General features: G+C 38.5%; 2 protein-coding genes across 2 annotated transcripts in view; one reads left to right on the top strand and one right to left on the bottom strand.

The window, feature by feature from the left end:
- Positions 1-592: 592 nt before the first annotated feature.
- Positions 593-1842, top strand: LOC148160934 (uncharacterized). The gene has a single exon (XM_088002831.1). It carries the CDS (start codon positions 1058-1060, stop codon positions 1757-1759), a length of 702 nt encoding a protein of 233 aa, XP_087858957.1. The 5' UTR covers positions 593-1057; the 3' UTR covers positions 1760-1842.
- Positions 1843-14214: 12372 nt separating this feature from the next.
- The window catches only part of LOC106908850 (heat shock 70 kDa protein 12A-like), a 43366-nt gene continuing 34896 nt past the window's right edge, over positions 14215-22684 (bottom strand). Inside the window, exons 10-11 of the mRNA XM_088002874.1 lie at positions 15458-15568; positions 14215-15030 (exon numbers count right to left, since the gene is read on the bottom strand). Coding sequence (XP_087859000.1) covers positions 14396-15030; positions 15458-15568 — 746 coding nt within the window. The 3' untranslated portion in view covers positions 14215-14395. The remainder of the gene's footprint in view (positions 15031-15457; positions 15569-22684) is intronic.

Raw genomic sequence — 22684 nt, 5'->3', positions numbered from 1 at the left:
AAATGGGTGAAATAAATAAAAAATGAGTAAAATAAATCAAAAAATGAAGAAAATGAGTGAAATAAATAAAAAATGTGTTAAATAAATAATTTAGCTTTTTCATTAAACCAATTTTTAATTTATTTATTTTTCGTATTATCAATTTCCCAATTTCTCTTTTTCATTTATCTATTTGTCATTTATCCCTTTATCTATTTACCCATTTTTCATTAATTTAACCATTTTTCTATTTCCTTTTTCCATTAACCCGATTTTCTATTTCCCAGTTTCATTAATCAATTTCTCATATATCCCTTTTTTTATTTACCCATTTTCTTTTATCTATTTTTCATTTAACATTTGTTTGAAAAAATTTTTATTTTCCCATTTTCCAATTCCCCTTATTCATTTAGTATTTCCTTATTTTCTTATTTATCACATTCTACTTCCCCGCAAAACTTAGGAAAAAATAAATGCAAATGAGGAGAGGCACGTCATCAGGCTACATCTGAAAAGGACCACAGGGACGACGAGGTGCAGTGTGTTTGTGTTTAGCCGTTTTGTTACCGTTCACTCAGTGACGTAACACCTGCCAACACTGAGATTCCTCTGGAGACACGAAGACCGTCAGTGGTGAGAAGAAGAAGAACAGACGACTGGTTTATCGTTTTGTTTTTACTGTGTGGCGAAAACACCTCATGTTGGAAGAAAATTAATCATCCAGTGATCCAGTCTAGCGTGGACGCCGCGAGGCCCAGCTGTCCGTCACCGAAAACAACGGAAAGAAAACATATCATCAACATCGACAAGACGGCGAATGAGGACCTGCATGATGCGGAGAGAGCCGTTTAACTGCTCAGCGTGATCGGTGAGGAGAAATGCTTCACGGAGCGTTTTCGTTAAAAGTACAGCGATCCGAAGCTAACCGAAGCTAGCCTGTAAGCGGTGGGAGCTAACTGGAAGCTAACTGGAAGCCGGTAGGCAGTGGAAATCTGGAAGGTAACTCGTAAGCAGTGGCGAGGAATTTTCATTGGAGAAGAAATAAGTAAAAATAAAAAAAAAGTGAAATTGAAAGAAAATGGGACCCAGAAAGACTCCAGCTTCAGAGGATCTGGATGATATCAAGAAATCCTTGGATTTTCTCTCGGAGGAAGTGACAGCTATACGGCTGCACCAAAACAACATGTTGGACTTAGTGAAAGAAGTGAAGTCGTTGAGACTTTCTAATGAGGAAAAGGATAAACGAATCGCTGCATTGGAGAACCGAGTGGCCGAATTGGAACAGTACAGTAAGATAAATGATGTGATCATCACGGGACTTAGAGTTAAGCCCAGTTCGTATGCCAGCGCTGTGGCTGCAACTAGTACTGTTGGTGACCCATCGGTCGAAGTGCTTGACTCCACAGAGAAACAGGTGACTTCTTTCCTCCGGACCAAGGGGATAGAGGTGGACTGTGACACTGTGGAAGCATGCCACCCGCTTCCGAGAAGAGGAAAAGATGATAAACCTGCCATTATCATGAGATTCACAAAGAGGAAATACAAGTTTGCTCTGTTAAAACAAGGCAGATTGCTGAAAGGATCTGACGTATTTATTAATGAGCACTTGACCAAGAAGAATGCTGATATCGCCAGAAAGGCTCGGTTTCTGAGAAAACAAGGAAAGATTCAATCAACATGGACAACAAATTGTAAGGTTTTCGTTAAACTTAATGGAACTCCAGAGGAGGCAAAGGTTCTGGTTGTTCGGGACATCGCTGACCTGGATAAGTACAATTGAATGTTTTATGTTATATCTGGGATCTTAGATGATTGTATATGACACTCAATCACCATGTCTCAGTTAAACAACATGTTGTCCTCATCGGCTATGGATACAACATTTACACCTCGAACTAAAGCAGATTACCCTGAACTGAAAACTTTTGACTACACTGAATATAAAAGTCAGGATAAGGAAAAGGACTTGGACCCAGAAAACAACTTTTTCTATAATAATGGGAATAACTGTTGCTACTACTCGACTCAACAATATAATATTACAGTTAATACAGACAATAAATTCTCCATAATACACTTCAACAGTAGAAGTTTATATGCGAACTTTAACCACATCAAGGATTGTTTAAATCAATTTAAACAGCCTTTTAGTGTCATTACTATCTCAGAAACCTGGCTTACTTCGAATAAGGGAGCCGATTTTGAATTAGAGGGTTATGAATTTAGTTATTAATAGAGAAGGAAAGATTGGTGGAGGAGTTGCTGTATATGTGGACAACAATTTCAGATATAAATTAATTGAAAACATGACTAATGTGGTTAAAGATCATTTTGAATATTTAACAGTTGAAATATATATGGAAAAAAATAAAAATATAATTGTTAGCTGTATATATAGGGCTCCTGGTTCTAACATGAACCTTTTCATAGAATGGTTTGAGAAAACATATACAGCTATAAATTCAAAGAACTATTTTATTTGTGGGGACTTTAATATTGATCTGCTAAATGTCAACAACCACAAATTGACTGAAGAGTTTATTAATACCACATGTAGTCTGAGTCTTTTCCCTCAAATTACGAGACCTAGCAGAATCACAGCTAATACAGCTACATTAATAGATAACATATTTACAAATTTAATAGACAACACCATAAGTGGATTGTTAGTTCATGACATCAGTGATCATTTACCTGTTTTTGTTGTTTGTGATATCTGCCACAAGAAAGTAAAGACTAAAAATAATCCAATTAATAAAAGATTAAGGACGGAAAAATCTATAAATGCATTTAAAGATGATTTATCTAAACAAACTTGGGAGTCAGTACTAAAAGAAAATGACGTGGATAAAGCATATGATAATTTTCTGAATATTTTCAAATTATTATATGACAAAAATTGTCCAATTGTAGAGTTTACTTCTGAAAACAAATATTCTGATCATCCATGGATCACAAAGGGTTTGCAAAATGCCTGTAAAAAAAAGAATAAGCTATATAGAGATTTTATAAGGCATAGATCAGTGGCAGAAAATAAATGAAAGAAATACAAGAACAAACTGACTGCTGTTTTAAGAAAAGCAAAACAAGATTACTATAGTAAACAGTTGGACAGAAATAAAAATAATATTAAAGGTATTTGGAATATTTTAAACAATGTTATTAGAAAAAAATTCAAACATGTTAGTTATCCACAAAACTTCACAAACAATGAAGATAAACATTTAAATAATATGGAAGAGATGGTTCATAATTTTAACAAATATTTTGTGAGTGTGGGCCCAAAATTGGCTGAGGAAATACCACAGCCCACAGGACATGAAACACTAAATGACGCATTAGTTAGAAATCCAGATTCCATGTTTCTTACAGCTGTGGAGGAAAACGAAATTATAGATATAGTAAATAAATGTGAAAATAAAAGGTCAACTGATTATGACGGCATCGACATGATAATAATTAAGAAGGTGATTGTGGAAATTATTAAACCGCTAACATATATCTGTAATCTGTCTTTTCAAACAGGAATATTTCCAAAAAAAATGAAAATTGCAAAAGTTATCCCACTATATAAATCGGGGAATAGACATGACTTCACAAATTATAGGCCTGTTTCATTACTTCCACAATTTTCTAAAATTGTGGAAAAAATATTTGTTGTCAGACTAGAAAGTTTTCTTAGTAAACATCATCTACTGACGGACAGTCAGTATGGATTTAGGTCACAAAGATCCACAGCAATGGCAGTTCTGCATTTAATGGAAGAGGTGACCAGTGCTTTAGATAAAAAGAAACATGCTGTTGGGGTATTCATTGATTTGAAAAAAGCATTTGACACAATTGATCATGATGTACTACTCAGAAAACTTGAGTGTTATGGTCTAAGAGGAGTAGTGTTGCATTGGATGAAAAATTATCTCAGCAATAGGCAACAATTTGTGCAGTTGGGTGATTTCCAATCCTCATGCTTGGATATTGTTTGTGGTGTCCCCCAGGGCTCGGTATTGGGGCCAAAATTGTTTATTTTGTATATAAATGACATGTAAGGTATCTTAAGAGACTTAACTTTGTACTATTTGCTGATGATACAACCATTTTTGGCACGGGTGAAGATTTACGAAAGCTGTTGCTTGAAATGAATCAAGACTTATGTAAACTGAAGGAGTGGTTTAATATTAACAAATTGTCACTAAATTTAGATAAAACAAAGTTTATGTTGTTCGGTAAGTGTAAAGAGAAGAGTGACTTAATAATACAAATTGATAATATGACTGTGGAAAGACTGACTGAAATTAGGTTTTTGGGAGTACTGATTCAAAACAAGATCTGTTGGAAACCTCATATAAGATATGTCCAATCTAAAATGGTAAGAAGTATTGCAGTTCTTGCTAATGCTAGAAAATATTTAAACTCCTCTGCCCTATACATTCTGTACTGCTCACTTATTTTACCTTACCTAAGTTACTGTGTGGAAATTTGGGGCAACACTTACAGAACGTTACTACAACCATTATGCACATTACAAAAAAGAGCCATTCGTTTAGTTCATAAGGTTGATTTTTACTGTCATACCCACAATCTATTTATAGATTCTTATTTATTGAAATTTACTGATTTAGTAGAGTTTCAAACTGCACAGATCATGTTTAAAGTCAGAAACAAAATATTGCCAGAAAAGATTCAACAATTATTTTCCGATAGAGTGGGGGGATATGACTATAGGGAAAACCTTAACTTCAGAACTTTGAAGGCTCGTACAACAATGAAAACATTGTGCATTTCTGGTGTTGGTGTGAGGATCTGGAATAAACTCTAAAGAGCTGAAGCAAAGTCCAAGTATGAGACATTTTAAGAAAGGTCTCAAGACAGCTATTATTCAAAGTTATAAGGAAGAACAAGGGGGATAATCCTGGTTGGGAATTAAAACTTTAAGTATGATGTCATCAAGTAGGTGGCATGTCGGCGCAGGTGTGGGTAAATATATAAAAGTATGTAAATAGCTGTGTATTTTGTCTATAAGCAGATGGGAGTGTATATGTCCTAGGGCCCCATGCACGCTCCGCACGACCTCGTCCCCGTACTCTTCTGGGACCTCCCTTCCTCTGGGAGAACTGTCCCACTTCTCGATTCCAACAAAGACAACCTTCCTTTGATTCACTCGAGTCCATGTCTCAAATCCCTCTCCATACAGAATCACTCTCACTGGGGCTGACTGGAACAGGGATCTAGACAGGGATCGGATCTTCATCTTCTCTCCTGCTCTGCTTTTGACGTTTGCTGGAGTTTTGATCTTCTTCTTCTTTTCCTTCATCCATGATTGTCTTTGTCTTCGAGTCGCCTTTCCCCCAAAGCCTCTCTTTAGCCTTCAAGCAGGGATGGGTTTAGGCTATTGGCTACTGGCTTCTCGTCCGGATATTCGAATCTATCCTCAGCAGAAGCTCTCCCTCACCTGCATGCCATACAGTTACTGCGAGGGTTGTGACTGACAGCCGGATCAGTCACCACTAACTCTATTCCTTAAGAGCTAGCCTCCAAGTGAGCTATTCAGATACTCGCCTCTCTGTTTTTACTGACTTGGTTAACGTAGGTCCTTCCTACTCATTTGAAATGGGCCCACCTCTTCTCAAGGGGCGGTGCCCCACCTCTTCTCAAGGGGCGTGGCCCCACGTTGGGCGCCACCTTGTTGTTGCACAACACCTCCCCCCCCCTTCTCTCTCTCTACTTCCTCTTCTGAGAGGAGGGAGATGTTGCTCCCAGCTCTCCGTCTAACGGGTGAATTGAGTTTCCTAAATCTGCCGAGATTTACCCTACCCAGAACTGAAGTAAACTCTGTTTAAGCTGGGTGCGAGAAAGACTAGCCTGGTTTCTAACGACCTCCATCCAGATGTCCCACCCTTTTTCACCCTGTGAATTAGCCAGATAGAGTAGCCCGGAATCAGCTAGTTTCACAGAGCACACCTGTTAACGGTCGCTCTTTCTCTTATTACAACTTGCACTTGTTATTGAACCAGGTTGGTTTTAGTGACTCGGGCGAGTCCCAAGGGTGTTGTTTTAGTTTTGGCTAAAAGCAACCTATAAAACATTTTCCACTTTCTCCTCCCAGAATCAAACTTCATAGCTATTTTACAACCATCAAAGAACTTTAATGTGACTCATTAACTGAATGTCCACAACATCTTTTAGATTTTCTTAATGCTAATTATTTTATTAGTAAGGCAATTTTGCAAGGGTCAGTACAGCTTAAATCAGTAGCAGAAATAATCAAATAAGTAAAATCAATAATCTAGCCTATCTTTCCCTAATGCTGACACTGTGAACTAAAAAAGATAAACTTTGAAAGAGACGGACGGTGTTTGGCATTTTGAACCCCAGAACTGGCCTGATGATGAAAAAGGTGTTGCAGCAGCAGGAGGCTCCCAGTACAGGAAGAGTACTGAGTCAGAGCGGCAGGTCTCGGGCCTCAGGGTGACTTCCTCATGCTCGTAGCGGCCCTCTCCTTCTTGTCTTGCAGCTCTGTAGCTCCTTTCTCCTCGTCTCACGATCTTTCTGGTCTCTCGAGATGTAGAAGGGCTGGTCTCATGGAAGGAACACACCAGTTCTTCCTCTTTGCCTTTGTTCTTTGTCTTTGTCTTTATCTTCATCTTTGCCTTGGTATTTGTCTTTGGCTTTGTCTTTGGGGTCTCGAACCCAGCTGAGAAAAGTGCAATTTGAAGCCACATGTTGCGGGGCTAACGGGTTGGTCCCCATGTGCAGAACAGTCTTCGGCTCTGTGGCTCCGGCTCTTCTTCAGCTGCAGAGTTCTTTGTCCATCTCGATCTTGGCTCGAAGCTGCCTGAAGGATCCAACCAAAGATTCCTCTTTTGCACTCACCTTATAAAGGGTTTATCCACCCTTTTGGTGCATTTGCATTGGCTAGCTTTGTTGCTGTGCCTGTTTCATTGGCTGACTGCTTGGACCGATAATCTCATATCCATCACCATCTTTGGACATGACCTGATGTCTGTTCTAATGTCCCCGAGTTGCTCAACAGCTCTCTTGTGTCTAACCTTTTCTTAGGTAAGTTTTAAGTTTAGCAATAAGGCGTTGGTCACCTCCGCTCTCCCATCAGTTCTTCTTTCCCCTGACCCTTCACCTACCATCTACCTCCAACACAACATCAGTGACCTTTAGTTACAGTTACACACTTTACACCATTTCCAGTTCAATGTCAAAATCACATTCATAACCCCTTAGTTTATCTGGTTTAGCATTCACTTATAATATTATAATAATCATTACTTATTAGTTACTCTTATAATCATAATGTGAGTTCTTACAGACATTTCTGAAAAGAAACCAATAATAATTCATCATTCTAATTATTTGACACCATGTTACAGTTACTTGTTTCACCTTTAAGTATAAGACTAAGTGTAAATATTCTTATAATCAAACCAACATCAACCACCGGTTAAACCAATATTAATTATCGGCTTAATCATAAGTTATCATTATTAATTTAAGTATTTTACTCTGGGTTTTATTCAATTTCTCAAAACGTCTAGAATTTATTCCTTAAACCTTTAATGCCCAAAATGAGCAGTTTGAACTATTTTTATTCACTGCAGGCTGGAAACTTCCTCTTTCTCCAGGAAACCTGCTTTTCCTGTTGCATAACTCTCCTTCGGTCTGACTATGATTTTTTATGATTAAATAGAAAAAAGTAGAATTAAAGCAGGACACAATAACAACACACACAACCAGATTAATTTTATTACCATCTGACTCTACTGTTGGGTCTTGATGTCACCTGTGTAATCAGTTTTAAAGATAACTTTATTTATTGTTATTATTAAACTAAAATCTCCAGCATGGGGAAGTGGGATGAGCTCGACTTTTCTCGACAGGGTGTATGTATGTATATATGTTTGTATATGTAAATATGTATATATGTATGTGTACAGATGTGTATGTGTGTGTGTGCACTATTTTCATCTAGCTGAGGAAATTTTATTACACTTATTATTTCCTTTGTCAGAAAGGATACTGGATATTGAAAATACTGTGATAAATTACAGCTGGAAAAGGGGTATGATTACATAAGTTATACTTCATCATACTCCTTTTCAGACTCATAATCACTGATGTGATGTGTTTTTATTTTTTTATTTTTTTGGTGTTGTTTACACTGTCGGTGAAAGGTTTGTCTGAAATAAACTAAACTAAAACAAAAAAAAAACTAAAAAAAAAAAAATCTTCCCCAATTGGTTGGTTAGCGTCACCTGTACTTTGCTTCAAGAAAGATGGCGACCTACTACCGGGTTATCAATAAGCTGAAGCTCATTAACTTCATTAGAAAATAGTGTTATTACTCCTGACTTTATTTTTGGTGTGGCCGCTCAGACAGAACGTGTTTCAGCTGGCGGCTCTCATGGCTCAGAGCTTCACCGTCGGGGGTTTTTATAGTTTGGACGAAGCGGCCGCTGAAGTTGGCTTACGATTGAAGGTTGGGGACGCCTTCGTAGCTACCAGCTGTGATTCAACTATAAGGAGCAGACTTGACTGTACATCGTAAGTGAAGTACAATATCCAGAGGCAGCTCTATGGAGCATCGAGCTGAGAGAGTGAGAGTGCCAAGCCTTGGAGATCTGCATCGGAGGCCATCTTTCAGACATGGTGGACCGCTGCTGTCCGTCCAGGATCCTCCGGTTGCCCAGACGTTGCACGGTAAGCTAATGCTGATGGTTGTTGTCCAACTACAGTCATATTTAATCAATAGGTGCTCAATTACGATGGCGGAAGGTTTTGAGTTGATCTCGGCACTAGGTGACAAACTGACCGCAGCCAGGATGTTGAGATCAGCACGTCCAATACATCTTATTAAGGATAAAATCAACAAAACGTGTTCAAATTAATGGCCCAACAAAATTAATAATCTCAGTAGTTATTGTTTAAAAGGTGTTACGCCTTTCTGTGCATTTCGGTATCATTACAAAAGTAAAAAGGGACTCAAAGACCCTGATGAGCAGAGCATAAGTTTAAATTGGCTAATCAGCCACCGCTGTGTTCATGAGAGGAGAGGCTTTTTAAGGAGAAATAAATATGAAGCCTGAAAACCTAAAATCTTAACGGACTGAATCCGTTGTGTTTTTAGCTCATCTCTGCTGGGTTTGTGGGACTCAGGCGGTTGCCACGGCAACAGGTTGATTATACAGTAAAAAGTCAGGAGAGGTTTAGAGTCATTGCTGTTATTTTACTTTTGTTTACCTTTGCTGGGCTGCATCACAGCCGCTGTAGTTTATGAACGTTCAATAAACGACAAACTTGGACTAACTACCTCGTTCCTTTGTGACTGTTTCATTAAGTAACAAACAAATGGCTTATACCACAATAATTATGTGAAATTAATTTTTTTTTAAGTTTTGTGCGCTCTGGCATCTTGCTTTGAGTCTAAGAGGCTTTTCGATGCGTTAAAACTCTCCAAAATAACCTTTTTCAACTTTTAAAGCTCCACTGTTGAAAATGAGAAGCTGACTTTCACAAATGACATTGAAATAAATTCTAGTCCCACTTCTGGTTGTTGCGATTTCTCTGGATCCTGTTGGAGGAAAAATATACCAACTTCACAAGATGTGGCTTTAACCTAACTCCTGTCAGTCTGAAGTTTCTCATATTGAGTTCATCAAACCAAAGTTCAGATCTACCATAACTGACTGACACAGGTGATCACCATCAGGTTAAAAGTACAGCTTGTTGGTGCAGCACATTCATTAATGTTTCCATCATGTATGTTTTCAGATGCTAAGCTGTCACAGCAGACCATCCTGCAGGCCTCTGGTCTCAGTGTTTCCAGTGATCTCACAGCTTCAGGATGACCAGAGACCTTCACCTTTCTGGAGCAGGAACACCCGGCCACATGCACTGGTGACACATTCATTTTAAAAAATGTGGCTGTTCTTATAGCATTGATATGCAAGAACCGTCTGTATTTTACAGTTTTGAATAAACAAAATGTTTCTTATGAAATCTGTGTTCCTTCTAATCTGTGTAGTTCTAATGTAATCAAATCTCATGTTTTCACATCCCAGAGACAATAAAATGGATCGTTCGTTTGTGGCTTAAAACAAACAAAGTAATCTTAATACAACAAAGCTACAAAAATAGAACACAGATTGAAAGTTTTGGACCCGTTTTATTTTTTTGGTTTCATTACACTGAAGATTCTTCAACATGAAGCTAAACAGTGAGTGGAGTACCTTGTATGTACTAGAAATGAACAAACATGACATATTGGGTTATTAATAGTAACCATAACAGTTATTTTACACAGCTTGGTTTATTAAATAATGATTGTGTTCACTTACGGATGCCTTCAATTGGAAATCTGCAATCTGAAGTGTCAGTGAAATAGTTTAGCCAGTCAGTCCTCAGGTCGGTCTGCCCTGCATGTTTCAGGTGTTTCCTTCTGTCACACCTGGCCTCAATAAATATCTGGAAAATGGACGAGCTAATGCTATCGTTTGTTGCTCTGGAACAAACACTTTAAAATGTAAAATGTTAATGTCCTGTATAACTTAGTGATATAGACCAATGTTTTCTTCTCATTGTGTTATTTTCACTCTGTGTCTGAAGTTCATCACATTTCTGGATGTTCTGAGTTTCAGTTACATTGAAGTTAGCAGGTTTTTAATCAGGGCCACAACGCCCTGTGTGTGTTGGGTTTAAGAAAAGAGGCTGCTCTGTTTGAGCACCAGCATTCATTTTTCCTCTGATGTTTGGGTGAACTCTTCTCTGTGGAGGTCGGCCATCTCTCTGGTTCTTCCTGAAGGAGACCCATCAGGAGTTCTGGAGCTGCTCACAGTGCAGACGGTTCTCCTCTCTGTTCGCCGTGTCAGCCGTGGTCCCTCTCAGACAGAATCTCCACAGGCCGTAACACTGGGTCAGAGAAGAAAATGATGGTGTTATTTCACATCAGGAACTAATTCAGAAGAACAAAAATCAAGGACTTTATATAGTGGTGAAAAGGTGGAAGATGACCAGATGAGCTTAATCAGAGAATAATGCTGAGCAGCTGCAGAGGAAAGGAGAATAATTAACACAGATTGAGCTTAACTAGAGCTCTATCTGTGTATTTGATATATAAATCAAATGCACAATTATTTGTACAATGAACATAGAAGTTACATCAGTAAATAAATAATGTATGTTTACCTGTTCGCCATCTTGACAAGTTGCCTGAACAGCTTATTTCCTTTTCGACAGCTCCCTCTGGTGGTGAAAGATGGTACTAAAATTACAGAACAACAGATCCTGTTTTTGATTCCTGAGGAACATCTCTGAACAGATATTAATGAGGCCATAATCTGATAGGAAAATAATATCATTGTGTGATCAGACAAGATTTTACCACATTATTATGTAATCCAGACTTCATAAAAATCCAGTTTGTTTTTACTGTGATTTTAACTCAAAGTAACGAAAAAATAAAAACATCAATAAGAGACAATATTTAACACAAGGATCAGTTTCACCATGAAAAATCCATTTGAAATCATGTATTATGTGAAAAACAGATTAAAATCTTATATTCTGGATACAGGAGTTATTATTAATACACAGAGAGCATCTTCAATCTCAGCTAACTGGAGAAACCTGATCTAATCCATGAACTCTGGGCAGCAAAACATTTTTATCTGAAGATTAAATCATTTGATAGGAAAATAATTTTCGCTCACAAGACCAAACAAAACTTCTGGTTTAAAAGGGATTTAGGGTCAATATCAGGTGAAGAAGTTCCTGAACAAAAAGTCTGTAAGTCATGCAAACACTAAACATGAAGCAAGACTTCAAGAGAGTTTCAATTGATTCAGTATGAACTAATTGTTTAGTTGTTAAAATGTGGTACAACTGTATCAACGTGTGGGAAAAGTGCAAGTGTGACAATTTGTGACCATATTGGGAAATTCAATCTGTAGAGACTCACACAGAGAGAAACAGCAGTTAGACGATTTTAATTGAACTGAGAATTTGGCGCTCGGAAGACATGCGTGCTGAGAATCGCAGTGAGCTTGAATGATCGGCTCGAACGAAGCTCTGGTAGGTTTTCCCCCGGGCCCAGTCACTGGTGGTGGAGCGGAGCTTGGAGAGGAGTCTTGAGGGGACCTGGAGGCGTCTGGGAGGCAGGTGGTGGAAACGGGGAGGAGGAGGGTTGAAGCACAACTGAAGCGGGTGGATCTGTGGTCGCTTCGTCCACAGATGCCGGAACAGCCTTACAGGTTGAATTTCCGCCTAGGGCTTCATTACAATATATTTGTATCTTCATAATATAAGGTAATGATGATGGAAATACATCTTAACTAAACCATAATAACATTTTTGGATATCAGAGATGAAAGCTTTTAATATTTAAAAGCTGTTCCACAGCTGAGGGACGACTCACTAAATGTTTTGATTCCCAGTTTAGGGACCAAAGATTTGTTCCTTCACCAAGTGGAAAAAATATATTAAAGAACAAAGATGTATTTGCTTTGTGGTTTTAGTTTGGGGAAATTTCAAATATATATTTTAAGCTACTCTGATTTTTAAAAATGCTAGAAACAGAGTTTATCTATCAGTTTCATTTTTTCATCACTTCTTCCTCATTTCCAATTAGACCAAAGAGCCAATCAGAGATCAGACTGAGATAAACACTGATGGTTCAGACGAAGAGAAGCAACTTGACTAAAGATCTAAACCTCCATCAGCTGCACTGAGTTCATCCTCAGGTTCATCTGAAGCTTTTCTGTCCTGAAAACTTCCCATCATGCTGCAGGTTTTAATCAGAGCAGATTCCTTCCTGTCAGTCGACCGTTTCACAAACATCCTTCACAGCTGAGAGACTCAGATTCTGGTTCCACATTCAGCCTCAGAGATTCACACAGAAACGACACGTTTGATTCCCAGAGAGCAGATCAGAGTCTGAGATCAGGAGGAAACCATCAGGTGATGAAGCTGCTGGTTGATACATGATGTCTGACTGTAAACAGCTTCAGCTGCTGATCTCACTCTGATCAGTGACCAGCTCTGATCTGGTTCTGGTCATCAGCTCAGATTCTGATACAAACAGCCAGATGAGACACATTAATGTGATGAAACACATTTAAAGAGCCTCCAGGTGATAATTCTCCATCATGTGAGACTGAATCTCATCTCAGCTCTGAACAGGCTGCAGCAGTTCAGTCTGACTGATGATCCTTCATCTCCATTTCTCTGCAGCAGCCAGAAGAAAACAGGAAAACTGAAACAGACTCTTCATTTCATCACCAACATCAGGAGAACATGCAGCAGAAAGGCCATCAGACTGACCTTTGACCTGGAAGCTGAGATAATCTGCAGCTTGTTTTCACATATGAAGACATTAAAGATGAAGGTGAAGCAGCTCTGACTCCGCCCACCTCAGAGGTCGGAGGTCAAAGCAGCTAAAGGTGAAAGTTAGTGAGCAGGTCTGACCTGATGCAGCAGCAGAGGAACCTGATGAAGCAGCAGCAGGAGGAGAACTTCAGTCCTCTGATCAGATCCTGTTCTTCACTCCAACAAGCCGTTCATTCAGCAGCAGGACTCCTCCTCTTCCTCACTCTCTTCCTCCTGCTGCTCCTCTCAGATCTCCTCTGTCTGTCACAGGAGGAAGAGGAGGAGCTCAGACCATGATGAAGGTCTCTGTTCAGACTCAACTTCTAGCGGCTCTGACGTCATTAAATGTGGCGAAACTTAAACCAAACCATCTCCATCTTTTCTGGTTTCAGTGCGCCATCTAGCGAGTAAATGTGTTACTGCAGCTGCTGCCTGCAGGAAATGTTGAGTGGAATAAGAATTAAAAATAAATCAATGTTTTCATCTGTGGTTTATATATTTTTATCTCTATTTTATCTGAAATAATGTTAATGACCAAACATTACACAATAATTAAACCCAACTAGTTATTCAAAAATATTACTTGGAAATTTTAATAAATCTTCAAGTAATAAACCACCTGAAACTTCTTCAGATGGTTTATTAATTAATTGAAGCTAAAACTTAAGAGCAAATATTAGTTTTCTAAAGCTTTCATTGTGTAAAAATCACAATAAAACAATTAAACTTACAGGGTTTTTTTAAATATTAACACCTACATTTTGATGCTTAACTTTCAGGTCTAAATTAATCCTGCAATCAGAAATCAAATGACTCAAAATAAAGAATCAGACCCAGAACAAACAGAAGGGAGGAAGGAGAACCAGGTTAAATCAAATTAACTTTTATTTTTAATTCAGTTTACAAACTGAAGTCTGTAGAACTGATTTATTGGTTTCTGGTACAAAACAGAAAAAAATGGAACATGGAAAAAGTTATTCAATCACAAACAAACAAAAAAAAAACACAAAAGAAAACTATACACATTGTCTGATTAAGAACAAAAATCTCATGACCAACATCTGAACCAAGCTGGACGTTTCCTCTGAGGCTCCACCATCTCTGGGTTTCTCCCCAGCTCTACGGCTCCTTTCAGAATCGCTTCCTGGGGTCTAAGAGGACACAGGACTTTATACTGACGTCCAAACTGATCAGTGATGTGCTGACGTAGAATCTGGCTCTCAGCCAATCCTCCCACTAACACAATAAACCCAATGTTGAGATTTTTGTGTAATATTTCTCTGAGTGTCTCTGTGATTTCCTGCAGAGTCTCATCATAAAAAGTTTTCAGTTTCTCTCTGGAGATCCTGATAGATCCATCATCCCAGGAAGCTCCTTCCACTGAATCAAAGAACGTTTCAATCTGTTTCTGTTTCTGAGCCAACATGACCAGGTTACCTGGGCAACGGATCTGAACATCTTCATCCAAATGTTTGAGATGAATAAAATCATACATCATCTTCTGAACCTCATTGGGGAAGATTTGTTCATATTCATCCCATATTTCATCAGAGAAGATTGAACTAATGAACTGTTTGAATTTTCCTTCCACATCTTTTCCTCCCCATTCTGTTTCAAAGGTCTCATGCAGCTTCATGTCTCCTCCTTTCAGGACTTCATGAACAGTGAAGTGACTGTAATCATCTGTTGACAATTAGAAAGTGAATAAAATATATTAATAGAAAAATCTCAGGAAACAACTTATCACACATTTTAACTCACATTCTACAAACATTAATCAAAGAGATTAATTCATCCATCATTTATCCAATTGTCCCCACAGAGTTGTGGGGGACAAACAGAGACCAGTTAACCCAACAGTCATGTTTCTGGACTGTGGGAGGAAGTCGGAGTACCCAGAGAGAAACCAGGCATGAACAGGGAGAACATGGAGACTCCATGCAGAAAGACCCCAGACTGGGATTCAAACCCAGAACCTTCTTGCTGCAAGGCAGCAGAGAAACCAGCTGATCCACCGGGCAACACAACATCACTTCAACATGTTTATTGTGGATAAAAATGTTTTTAAAACTCGTCTTTAAACCTTTAAGTAACGGTGAGTAACTTTTACCTCCACAGTCGACAACAAGGTACCGTTTCCCGTCTCTCTGGGTCTCCAGCAGGACTTTGGTTTCTTCTGGTTCCACAGTAAACTGTACGACCTCCTGACCTCCTGCTGGATCTGTAGAAACACAGAAACCTCACTGAGCTGCTCTATGAACAATGATCAATGTTTTCACAGGTAGATTCAGGTTTTTAGTTCATTTATCTTCCGTCTCTGTCGCCATGGTGATGCTGGAAACCTCTGGAGAAGAATTTTCCAGATCAGTGATGATCCAGAGTCAAAGTTCTTCAGACCGATCATAGAAAGAAAATAATAAGAATGGACAAAGAGACTTTAACAGAAATCTGAGTAGAAATGATGATGAAGGAGTCAAGATTCAATGTTACAGGAAGTGATGTCACTGTGATGAAGGTCTGAGGTGTTTAGAGTAAAGTGGGCGTGTCCTCATGAAGTTTGTATCGACTTTAAAATGATTTATGAAAAAAAGATGCTGAAAAAACAACTTTATCTAAATTATACCATCATATTTGATCAGATTATAAGTTCTGATGAGACAAATTTGTCATATTAGAAGAACCTTTTGAAAATAAAAACACTAAGTTAGATATTAAAAAGACTTTTTATTAAGCAAAGTTATACAAAATTATATATAAAAAGTTATATATTAAAAATGTTGTTTTCTGGGTCTGATTTGATATTATAATCTTAAATAAAACTAAACTTTTCTATAATGTTCTAATTAATTGAATGTGTCTGTATGTAGTTAAATGTTTTAGAGATCATTTTATTTCATCTGAATATTAATTTCTTCATATTGAGATTTTGATTTATTTGCATCATGTTTGCAGATCCTCTGGTAATTTCAAAGTCTGCGGTTATGGGACATCTGACACAATTAACATTTTTATTTCTAAATAACTGAAACAAAACAACCTGAATGTTGATTTAGTTCCTTAAACTTAGAAGCTGAGAGGTGACAGTGAGGTTTTCCTCCAAGCAGCAGCTGCCTGAGAAACTCAGAGGTCAGCAGGAGGAAGGACTTGGTCACAGCGTGTCGCTCTGCAGAGCTGCAGGTAGAAGTTAGAGGAGGAGGAGATGGAGCTGATGCTGCAGTTAAGATGCTGCAGTTAAGATGCTGCAGTTAAGATGCTGCAGTTAAGATGCTGCAGGTAAGATGCTGCAGGTAAGATGCTGCAGTTAAGATGCTGCAGCAGTTAAGATGCTGCAGGTAAGATGCTGCAGTTAAGATGCTGCAGTTAAGATGCTGCAGTTAAGATGCTGCAGTTAAGATGCTGCAGTTAAGATGCTGCAGTTAAGATGCTGCAGTTAAGATGCTGCAGCTAAGATGCTGCTGCTGCAGCTAAGATGCTGCAGTTAAGATGCTGCAGTTAAGATGCTGCAGTTAAGATGCTGCAGTTAAGATGCTGCAGTTAAGATGCTGCAGTTAAGATGCTGCAGTTAAGATGCTGCTGCTAGAAAATAAAACTGAAAAGATTTGAATCCAGATTGTTGGTTAAAAGACTGATGGCTCATCCTGTGTTTAAGTTTTAACACATTAAATCTTTAAAAACTAATGGATTCACAAACAAGTTATTTCCTTTTTTATGGTATATTAAAATCATAAAGAACAAATTGAAACAGTAACATTACATAAGTGAGTAGAAATAAATGTTAAACATGAAATTAAAAATATAAAATATCTTACAATGTTTCCAAAGGTAATTTGTTGCCATTTTCCCTCTGAGAAATAAAACGTTTTATCTCTTGAAATATTCTGGATCAGCACGATTTCTGACTTTCAGAAGAAATTATTACCTGATGTCACCAGCAGATGAACAGAATCTGAAAGTCTTTAGACCTGAATGATCCATCATCCTTCAACTGATCATCTAGATGGAAAGTTTTCAACTAAAGACTCTTTGGAGATAAAATAGTTTCTGTCTGTCAAATGATTATCTTTGGTATTTTTATAACAAGGTTATTGATCATCACTGATGTACATTTAAACTTCAGGATTTTTCTGATCAGAGTTCAGAAATAAAGATAAATTTCTCTGAAAATGGTCAGATAGTGAAGGAGAAGACAAAGTCATAGAAAATTAAATATTCAGAACTTCAGGTTGATCTTCAGGAATCTTCTAATGTTATCATGACCTCATTATAATAAAGTCTGGTTCTCCTTTAATGATGTATCAATTATTCTGATTGGTTTACAGTCATGTTTAATTACAATGATGGATCCTCAGAAACAACAGCTCTGCTGGTTTTACATGAAGACATTCAGAGTTAGAGCCTTAAATGTATTTTAACAAACCAATAATCAGGTTGATGCTTTAAATGAGAGAACATCCATCAGTTTATCTAGAAAACCTGACTGCTGCTGCTTTTGGTTTTCTGATCAAATCATCAGTTTATCTAGAAAACCTGACTGCTGCTGCTTTTGGTTTCTGATCAAATCATCAGTTTATCCAGCTTCATGTTTCAGACTAAATCCATATTAACCATTCAGCCACATTTTTAAAATTCAGTTTCAGCACTAAACCCAGATCTGATTACTGTCAGAATCAAGAATCAGGTAAACAGAACCTGTCTGACAACATGAAGTAGGCGATGTCAAGGTTTATTCTACAGTTAAGAACAGATGAGAAACCAGGTCACTGACATCAGTGTAAAAGTTCAATTCAAAAATACTCTTTGGATTAAAAAGTGAAATTAAATAAAGTTAGAATAATTTCTAACCTGAGTGAACAAAGTGAAAGTTATTATCTACAAATAGAGAATAACAACAGTGGTGAAGCTTCCCAGGAGAGACTGACCAACCAAAATGACTCCAACATCAACGACTCAAACAGGAAGTTACAGAAGAAACCAGGAAACACATCTAAAGCTCTGCAGGCCTCAGTAAAGGTCAGAGTTCATGTCAAATTTATTTGTATAACACAATTTAAATAACAGCAGAGACCAGAGGTCAAAGGTCAAAGCCACAGGTGAAAAAACCTGAGCTTCATTCTGGTTTATGGAAAACCAAAAGCAGAGGATGATTTAGTAAAGACAGAGAGAGAGAGAGAGAGAGAGAGAGAGAGAGACAGAGAGAGAGACAGAGAGAGAGAGAGAGAGAGAGACAGAGACAGAGACAGAGACAGAGAGAGAGAGAGAGAGACAGAGACAGAGAGAGAGAGAGAGAGAGAGAGAGAGAGAGATTTTAATAGCTCATTTATTTTTCAATAAATAATCGACATAGTATCACAAACTATGTAACAGTGAAAAAAACAAACAGAAAAAACAAAACATACACCACACACAGCATTACATTAACACCCTTCCAAAAATAAGTTCTCCTTCTACCACACTACAAATTACTTCCCCATAACTCCAAGTGTGACAAAAGGTATCTAAATCTGAAACTGATTTATAAAAATTACATTCAAGCAATAGCCTAGACTTCACCAGGTTAACAAATAAAGAAACCACATTAATATTCAACTCTTCCTCCACTTTCCTCTTTCTGCTTATGTACATTTTAGCCTGTCCTATCAACAAGTTTATCAACTGACATTTGGTCTTTCTTTGGCGTGTAAATTTAACACCACATATAAAACCTGTTTAGTGAAAACTTCACCATATCTGTTGAAAATAATTCTCAAAAGCACAAAAAGAGCTGACAGACGAATACAGTCTAGAAAACAATGAAACACTGTTTCCCTCTGTTCACAACATGGACAGCAGGATTAATAGCAGAAACAAATGAGTGAACAGCTACAATACCATGAAGGATTCTCCACTGTAAATCTGCATGTTTGTTCGGTAGAGGAGGCTTATACAACGATTTCCATTCAGGCTTGATTTCAGGTGTTAAGGAGATATGAGATCTCCATACTGTGTCACTGCGTCCATTCAGTTTGTTCTGATTAAGAGTTTTTACAAACAGCCTATAGATCATTTTCCCAGAAGCTCCTTCTAGGGAGAATCCTTTACTGTCCACCGAATCCAGTAAAGGACCAGAGCAGTTCTTGACCCCAGGAAACAGTCTGATGGATGGAAAAGGGTCCAGATGATTTGGTAACACAGAACCTTCATGATAATCAGTCAAAAGGGAACATTGATGTTCACTTAACTTGTGTTTCCAGTAGCTCCAAAGCCGACCAACAACTCTAACAGATTCTATTCCCAAACAAGCAGCGAGTTCCACAGGATCATCCAGTCGAGGTCCAGTCATCTCTACCACCCTCCCAAGACAATAAACTTTTGCAGTGTGGAGGAGTTTGGACCAGGTTGTTGTTCCCCACACAGGGCAATCCAACAAACTCCTGAACAGAACCGGTTCCTGGAGCAGCCAGTACAGAGACTCAGCCTGCTGCTGCCTCTCCTTCCTCAGCAAAGTCCACACAGAGAAAACGCTCTTATAAAAACCTGGAAGAAGAGAGGAGTTCATTTTGCTGGAGTCCATCAGAAAGAGAGGCAGATCCAGACCCATGGCGCCAAATCTCTGAAGAATGCAGCATGATATTCTCCTCCACACAAGGTCTGTGGGTCCTGTGAGCATCTCTGAATGAACTGAAAACGAAAAGCAGCGCCTCTGCTGGCCAGATGGACCAGGCCTTGTCCACCTTCTTCTCTCGGCAGAAAGAGAATACTTTGAGGAATCCAATGAAGTTTATCCCAAAAAAATCCACTAGTGCCCTTTGAACATTTGATAAAAGAGAAACTGGAGGATCAACACACATCAGCCGGAGCCACATGACGGAAGAAACTAAATTATTAATAACAAGAACTCTTCCTCTATATGACATTTTAGGTAAAATCCATTTCCATTTCAAAAGTCGACCCTTAACATTATCTAAAACATTTTCCCAATTTTTTTGCACAAAAATTTCACTACCTAAAAAGACCCCTAAATACTTGAGCCCACCTTTTCTCCACACTAGGCCTCCAGGCAGACTGAGTTGATCCCCCAGCCGACTCCCAACAGCGATAGCCTCACTCTTTCTCCAGTTTATTTTAGCAGAAGAAATGCAGCCAAAAAGAAAAACAGTGTTGACCAAAACATCAATATCTTCCTGCTCGTTTACAAAAACCATCAGATCATCAGCATAAGCTGACAACTTTAAGGAGACATTACACCCAGGAATAGAAACACCACACAAATCTTTCCTCAGCTTATGAAGCAAAGGTTCAAATGCCAAGGAATAAAGCATCCCTGACAAAGAACAGCCTTGCCTCACTCCTCTTAAAACATTGAATGGAGCACTTAAGCCTCCATTTATTTTAAGTACACTCGCAATGTCACGATACAAAACCTGGATCATAGCTATGAAACCAGGGCTGAAGCCAAAAGCAGTCAAGGTTTGCCACAAATATCGGTGTTCAACCCGGTCAAAAGCTTTTTCTTGGTCTATAGAAATCAGACCAATATCTAAGCCCAATGAGCTGGAGATTTCCAAAACATCTCTGATTAAAGTGACATTGTCACTTATCAGCCTGCAGGCACACAGTACGTCTGGTCCCCGTAAATGACTGAAGACATCACTTCTCTGAGTCTGATAGCCAGAACTTTGGAAAAGATCTTGTAGTCCGTGCAGAGCAAAGAGACTGGTCGCCAGTTCCTTAGATCCTGTAGATCTCCTTTCTTTGGAAGCAGAGTAACGACTGCCCGCCTGCAGCTCAGAGGCAGCCGACCTCTCTGCAGGCCATCTGTGATCACCTCCAACAAGTCTTCTCCGATCACAGACCAGAAGGACTTGTAAAAATCAACAGGAAGACCGTCCATGCCAGGCATAGGCGGATCTACCGGGGTGGCATGGGGTGGCAGTTGCCACCCCAACGGAGAGCCTTGCCACCCTGTTTGCCACCCCCGCTGGACATTACGAACACGAACATTTTTTTCCGACAACATTGAATGCAGCACAATGTAGTCCACACTCCATACCAGTTGGTGGCGGTAATGCTCACCTAACTTTGTAGCCAACTGCCAATAAATTTTAAGAAGAAGAAGCAAAACATTCTGATTGAGCTGACTGAGTGGCGGGAAGTGAGAAATGAAATGAAAAGGACTGAAGACAGTAAGAGTAAAGAGGTAAAAAAAAAAAAAAGTATTAAATATCTATGTCCGTTTAGAAAAATTATTGCAGTAGTAGGTAGTGCAAGGTAGGGAGAGAGCGGTTGTCTCTTGTGCAGATGCCAAAGTTGAGTACCGTCTGGCTTTACTGCTATTTCCAACGAAGCGGCTAGCTTTACCACGGTATTCAGAACCAGTCATGGCTGCAGTATTTATCAGAGTAGGTCCGGTAAAGACAGGCGAAAATAGGTCAATAGACATACGGCAATTTTTTGTTCTAACTCCAAGTCGTTTTTGAAAAATTTATGCGGTGTTGCACTCTCAATCGGCTGTTTTTTTTTTTTGAGACAGTAAAAAAAAATCCTAAATATATGCAGAGTAAGTTCAATGTTTGGTCGACTCGTGGTTTGTGTAAACTGATATCCATTAAATGTTTGAGAGGAAAACATTGTGAAATAACTTCAAATCTTACAGATATGAAGAGGAAAGGTAGCATCGCTAGCTTCTTCTTACCAAAGGCAAAGGCGGGAGACACAGAGACTAACCAGCTGAGTAAGATTCACGGAGGAGATGAGGATAAAAAAGAGGGAGAATCAACAGAAATATGACGGAGAGCAAAGCCCAGGTGACCAGGGAAAGGATGTAGTGGAACAGCTGCACAGCAACGAGGAGATGGACGAGGGAGAGGATCACCAAGAAGAACAGGGAGAAAGAGAATTGCTGGACAACATCCAGGGTTCATGCAGTGAAAGGAGAGAGCCTGACACATCAAACACATTTGTTCGAGTTGGTCCACGTGGTATGTAGATATCACTAACTTAGTTCTGAGTTACATCTGATTCGAATATATTTCTAATTTATTCCAATCAGTACATTTAAACAGATATGTCTTTGGTCTCTTCAACTAAATATTTTTGAGTAATCCTCATAACTTGCTTTATAAAACTTGAATAAGAAGACCTGTTAAGAAAATTATAGCACTAAACACTAAATGTGTGCACTGCAAATATTTAACTAAAAAGTCAGGCTAATGAAAATAATTTTCAAAAATAAAAATCTAAAATATTCTCTAATTAATGTCTAAATTAATGTTAAGGATGAACAAAAAAGTTACCATTCAGGTCTGTGTGACAGTAGTGTCAGCTGTCACAGACTTAAATAAAGTTGAACAAATTAACC

The sequence above is a fragment of the Poecilia mexicana genome, unplaced genomic scaffold (assembly GCF_051168715.1).
Source record: "Poecilia mexicana isolate PSO_F unplaced genomic scaffold, ASM5116871v1 scaffold_2, whole genome shotgun sequence".
NCBI classification, from domain to species: Eukaryota; Metazoa; Chordata; class Actinopteri; order Cyprinodontiformes; family Poeciliidae; genus Poecilia; species Poecilia mexicana.
The sequence above is the reverse complement of the archived record's forward strand: the minus strand, read 5'-3'. Positions and strand labels throughout refer to the sequence as shown.